This window comes from Eptatretus burgeri, chromosome 6 (genome assembly GCF_056783735.1).
Source record: "Eptatretus burgeri isolate ZD-2024b chromosome 6, Ebu_testis_v1, whole genome shotgun sequence".
Taxonomy (NCBI): domain Eukaryota; kingdom Metazoa; phylum Chordata; class Myxini; order Myxiniformes; family Myxinidae; genus Eptatretus; species Eptatretus burgeri.
Window position 1 is genome coordinate 10,817,478 of NC_140966.1, and position 5,884 is coordinate 10,823,361.

At 47.9% G+C, this 5,884-nt stretch overlaps 1 protein-coding gene across 1 annotated transcript in view; it reads left to right on the forward strand.

Moving 5' to 3' along the window:
• LOC147024241 (solute carrier family 35 member E2A-like) overlaps positions 1–5,416 on the forward strand; it is a 145,808-nt gene extending 140,392 nt beyond the window's left edge. The window contains exon 9 of the mRNA XM_085883963.1: positions 5,299–5,416. Within this exon, the coding sequence (XP_085740089.1) occupies positions 5,299–5,401 (103 nt within the window). The 3' untranslated portion in view covers positions 5,402–5,416. The remainder of the gene's footprint in view (positions 1–5,298) is intronic.
• The last annotated feature ends 468 nt before the right edge of the window (positions 5,417–5,884 follow it).

Genomic DNA, 5,884 nt, shown 5'->3' on the forward strand with positions numbered 1-5,884 from the left:
GTCTGCGCGTTGTTTCACGACAGCGTCTTACCGTCGATTCTTCACTCACCACCACGGCCACCAATATCTCCCGTGGATGGCAGACATCTTCTCGCACCTCTGCGTGGACGCAGCTGCCACCAAGTTGAGGCATGCTGAATGGCCCGGATTACCCGGGCCGCATGGCGTACGGACGAAGCAAGCACATTGATCGGTGCCAACCGCAGCACGCTGGGGGTGCCCGAGCGGGCATGCGGGACCGGCGCGGCCCTCAGCGAGTGGCCGGAGCACAGTCCGGGAGTTCGGTGCAGGGCAATTCTCATCGCGGGGTTCGGAGCGAGACGATTCCACGGCTCTGCGAGTTATTGCCGGATGCACCAGTGAAGCAACTTCCAGCCACGACGGCTGGGTCGTGTGGTGGCTGAGGCCCAATGGGAGCACCTGATTCAGGTAACGACGCATCGCTTCGGGGTGGCGCCCTGCCCTGCACCGCAGGGCCTATAAATGACGGATCGCGAAGCCGTCCAGAGAGTCGTGGTCATCCTCATCTTCCTTGCCTGACTTTGAATCGCTCTCAGCGTGTGCCTGCTTCACACCACCTTCCTCTTCACACACTTGTCGCTGGCTCCGCCCACCCGCCTGACTCCGTTTGCTGCTGCTCCTCCGCCCATTCGCTCTTGATTCCGCCTCTTCCACCCACTCTCTGCTGGCCCACCTAAAGTCCCTCCCTCACGCCTGACGGTCGCGCCCATTCTCTGGATCGGCGCGGACGCTTTGCCGCACTATAGCCAAGCAGGAGACGACGTGTCCATTATTAAGGAGGGATCGTTCAGCGGAGCATCCCCTCAAAACATACTGGGTGGCACGGTCAGTCAATCGTGCAAGGTATTGCGAGACCTTTAGCCTCATCTCTTCTCCTTTTTATTCTCATTAACTCTTCTTCATCGGTGTGTGTGTGTGTGTGTGTGTGTGTGTGTGTGTGTGTGTGTGTGTGTGTGTGTGTGTGTGTGTGTGTGTGTGTGTGTGTGTGTTATGGCACCTGTCCTCGCTTAAGTTAAGATTGCAGAAGAATTATATCGGGAGAGGTCTGCTCTATATCTGCTTGAGTAAGTTGCTTGTTTTGCTGTCGCATCACACATCTCTTCCTATCCTGCTTACACACATCACGGTTGGTTCGCGACCTCCAAACATCCTCATGGAGTTATCCGTGTGCTACCCCGAGATAGCTCCCTCCCCCCCCCCCCGTGGTCTTCTCATCTGACCCCCCCCAGCTGCAACTATATATATATATATATTTATTTATATATATATATTTATATATATATATATTTATATATATATATATATATTTATATATTTATATATATTGTTACAAATTTGGAAATCAATCGCACTCATCATTCAGGTTCCTTTAGCTCAGTTATGTCGATAAGTGCATGTTCCATCGATAGCTCACCTTCCATTGTTTACACGTGGGAGTTTACACGTGAGCACACACACGTGGGAGTAATAGGGGACAATAGGAGTGAGCTTGGGGAATGTCCCGTGACCCGGTGCGAGCAGCAGGATAGCATCCTTCAGGAATGGAGGGAGACGCTATGCTCCCTTGAAGCGGATCACGACCAGGTCGGTCCGGTCGAGCTTTGCGAGTTCGGGGGGGGCGAGTGCTGTGAACGGGTACATGCGGAGCTTGGGGGGTATGGAGGCCCCGGGAGCGCTTGTGGAGGCGCAAATTCCCAGCGTGATTGTTGCGGTGTGTGGGATTACGAGTGTGGCGAAATGCGTGTTGAAAAGTGCGCATAGTGTGAGAGGAACCGCATGTGTGAGGTCATGGAATGACGGAGATTGCGGTCGGTATGCGGGAACACGCAACCGCGTGTCCGAGTGTCATGGTAAGGTGTGTAAGCGTCATGGCACGTGGGAGTGCGTGCGTGAACTGGCGACGAAGACGGTGCCAGACGAGGGACAAGTGCCGTGTTGCGACCGTTGCTGTTTTGGTGACTGTGCCAGATTCACACAGCAGCGTGCACGGGGTCCGTACTGTGCTTCGCACGAGGCTTCCGCGTGCGCGCCTGCACGAGTGAAATCCGGTCCAGAAACTCGCGTGGTGGATGTAAGCCAATCCCGCGGACGGACCGAAGCTCGGCTGGAAATATGAATTTGGATCGGACGGGTTCTCCAGGTGAGTGTGTATGTAAAGCTCCATGTGGCCTGCGCCGCACGTTCTGTTCGCAGAGCGCGCAAAGCGGCTTCCCTGATGCGTTACACGTGCCCCGGCTTGCCGAGAAATCGCACGGTTTTGGGGTGTGAGTGACGTCATCGGGGATTCCGCGGCATGGGTTACGGATGAGCAGAGCACATGTGCTCGAAACGTGAGGCTTGCTTGGGATGCGCAGGGTGACGTCGTGGCTGCATGGTTGGAATCCGGCAGAAGGGAATCCCTGCCGGATGATACCGTCCGAGAAGGGACGAGGTGCGCGAAGCGCGAACAGCTGCCGCGACGTCACGGGAAAAGAGCGCAGGTTGTGAATTGCCACGCTGGTGCACAGAGAGAGAAACAAAAGAAAGAAAAGCAAGCCTTGCCACTTCAATTATACAGGATTCCCTGGGCAAGGGGTAGGAGACCCCCTTGCTCGGGGGCACAGGAAGACCACTAGTTGAAGAGAGTTGAGCTGGTTGTTCGGCTCGAGCTTGTCGGTTGTTGTTCATCGAGGAGGAGCGCCAGTTGCGAGAGTCGCGCGTGTTTTGCACTCTACTTCCTCGTTCAGCTGGCTCTTCTTGGTTCGTGGAGCTCTTTGTTCTCCGCTTGGTTCCTGGCTTGGTGCGACTCCTTGGCCTCATCTTGGAGGTGGTTCTTCAGGGAAGTGACACATCGACGGGAAGGACCGGCGCCTCGTCTGACCAGCACATGTTCAGAAGCGCGAGAGGATTCGCTGGAGCTCGGGAAGGATCGCGGCTCACGGCGATTGGATTCAGCTCGCTCTCGCTGGAGCCCGGGTTCGAGCAGCTTGAAGACCACACAAGGTGGAGAGGTTCGAGATCGGTTCTGGGTTTCAGCTCATCTGTTCCTCCGAGTTGAAGTCCTTATTAAAGGCATCAGCCACCATTTCTTGGGTGTGTGTGTGTGCGTGCGTGTGTTTGTGGGCCCGTCTAATAAGTAGGAAACTGTTAAGTGCCTGTGTTGTATTTGCTTTACATTTCATAATAGAACTCGGCTGTAGGTGTTTGCTCTTGTCTTTTTCCCCATCCCCCCATTCATTGCATGCCTGTATGGAAATAAATGTCCCCATTGTTAAATGTCACCTGCTCGTTGCGTCCCTTCCTCACATTGACTGCCATGGAGCGTTTGGAATGTTAGCTGGCTGTTTATAAGCCGATAAAACGTAATCTGGTCCGACGGGGCTTGGCAATATATAACCGCTCGGCAATCGCATACGGAACGAGCTGCTTAAGCAGCTCGTTTTCGTGCAGGTCCCGTTGAGGTATAAACTCCCGGCATTTCTGTCCAAGCGAATAGTTAGGTATATGGACAATTCGGCGATTAACCCTGTAGTGTGTGGACAGAGGAGTTTGCTGGTTTATGGTGTGGTTAACAACACCCGTAGCTGGGTTTCGGCGTTGATCCGGAAGCTACGACTGGATTGCTCGTTCAGTGGCCGCGCGGTCGCAATCGGGCTGAAGGCAGTCGTCTGCACGCCGAACGGGCAGAAATCTACAGATATATATATATATATATAATCTCTTCTTCTTCTTCTTCTTCTTTCGGCTGCTCCCGTTAGGGGTCGCCACAGCGGATCATCCATTATGATCCGCATAGTGATTTGGCACATGTTTTACGCCGGATACCCTTCCTGACGCAACCCTGGTCGCCTCTTACGACACAGGGATTATATATATATATATATATATATATATATATATATATATATATATATATATATATATATATATATATATATATATATATATATATATATATAAATCAAAATAGGTAGTGGTAACTCTGGATAGGAATTTAGTGAGGCCTCATCTGGAATATTGTGTACAGTTTTGTTCACATCTGAGGAAGGACTAAGCTATTAACAGTGGCTGAAAGAGACAGGACCTTTTACATGAGAGAGGAAGCGATTGCGAGGGGGTCTGATCAAGATGTTTAAGATAATGAAGGGTATACACAAAATAAGTGCAGAACAATTTTTCAGCTGAATGGACACTGACAGTACAAGGGGCCAAAATTTAAGCTAAAAAGAAGAGGACAGTTATGACGGTAGTAACGGAGGTTCTTTCAATCAGGGTGGTGAATGCTTGGATTGGCCTCATTACAAGGTGAGTGACTTTAACCAGTGGATAGTTTTAAAATTGAATTGTTTAGGTATCTGAAAATCGTGGGATTAGGGGTCTACTTAGATATTGACACGATGGCACAGGCGTGATTGGCCCAATGCCCTCATCCTGCATTTAAGTTACTAAACATTGATGTTGATGTATTCATATTAATTACCCCGAGTGCATAGCATAAATTGGGGTTAAGCAATTGGTTCACTCTGTCTGTCGATTTGTCTATTTCTATGATCGAGGAACTACTTAATTCCAATTGAATCTTGTGTTTTTAACACTATAAAATAGGAATCGGAACACAAACCAACATTTTAGCAGTTCATTGGCTCTGAATTTGGCAAATTGTACAGTCTCATCCCGAGCGCACATGCACACGTGCACTGAAGCACTTGCTTCAGTCAGTCTGGCAGTCAAACAAAATTCAAAATCATTCCAAACAGGAATTTTTGGGGACATCATGAAGGACACAAACAACAGGCACAAATAACTAATTCAACGCGTTGAACTCGAGGGTTCATAGAAGAGTTTACCTCATGCAGTGTTCAATTATATAAGTTGGTTGAAATTAAGTAATGATTTGAAAAAACCAATTAAAAAAAAAACCTGAAGTTTAGCATTGTTGAAGCAGTCTTATACAGCACCTTATTTAACATGTTCAAGCGCTGCAAAACCGGAGGGTTTTTGAAGCGTTCCGAAGGTATTTGTGTTCTCCGGTGTTTAATCGTATGATTACATTGAAATATAATAAATATTGTAAAAGTCGTTTGAATAAATTAATTGTGGAAGTTTATCGTTTACTTTTACGTTGATGGCTGTTACACCACCTTGATCGAACACGTGACATTAGTTCTTGATGTATGCCTGTTCTCTGTGTCTGTTATGAAGTTTCCTGTTTGGAATTTGGAATGATTTTCAATTTTGTTTGACTGATAGACAGGCAGACGAAAAAAAATTATCTCACTCCTCTCTGTGCATTTTCAGACGATCAGGACAACTTTCAGAGCAAAGTACTGCCAAACCTCCAGGTTCGTTTCCCGATTCATGTGCCTATTCGTGTTCAAAATATAACATTCCATTGACTTGAAGTTGTTCCTCAATCATAAACTGCCGTTTGTGGATGGATGGACAGACAGAAGTGAACCAATTGCTTAACCACTGCTTGTGCTTCACGTGCATGGGGTCATAAGGTGGTGTCAAAGACAGTGGTAAACCTCTGAATAAATGTTGTTTTTTATAGCCTTTGAAACTTTTATTTTAGTTCATTGAATTGTATACTTAAACAATATAAAACAAAAGGAGGAGATATTCTGGTAAGGGTCAGGATGTCTCTGAATCACATAGATTCTTTAGGGTCAATACTTTGACGGGCAAAAACAGCAGGTCTTCAAGGGTCTTTCTTTTCTACAGTCATTTTTCTGTAGCCTTTATGGAGATCACAAGACCGAATGCAACATGTGCCCCCACAATAATTTTTTCACATAGAGAGGAAAATAATATTTTATTTGCGGTTGTACGTCATTTAAAACACCTTCTTATGTTGTATAAAATAATCTCATGTATATGATGC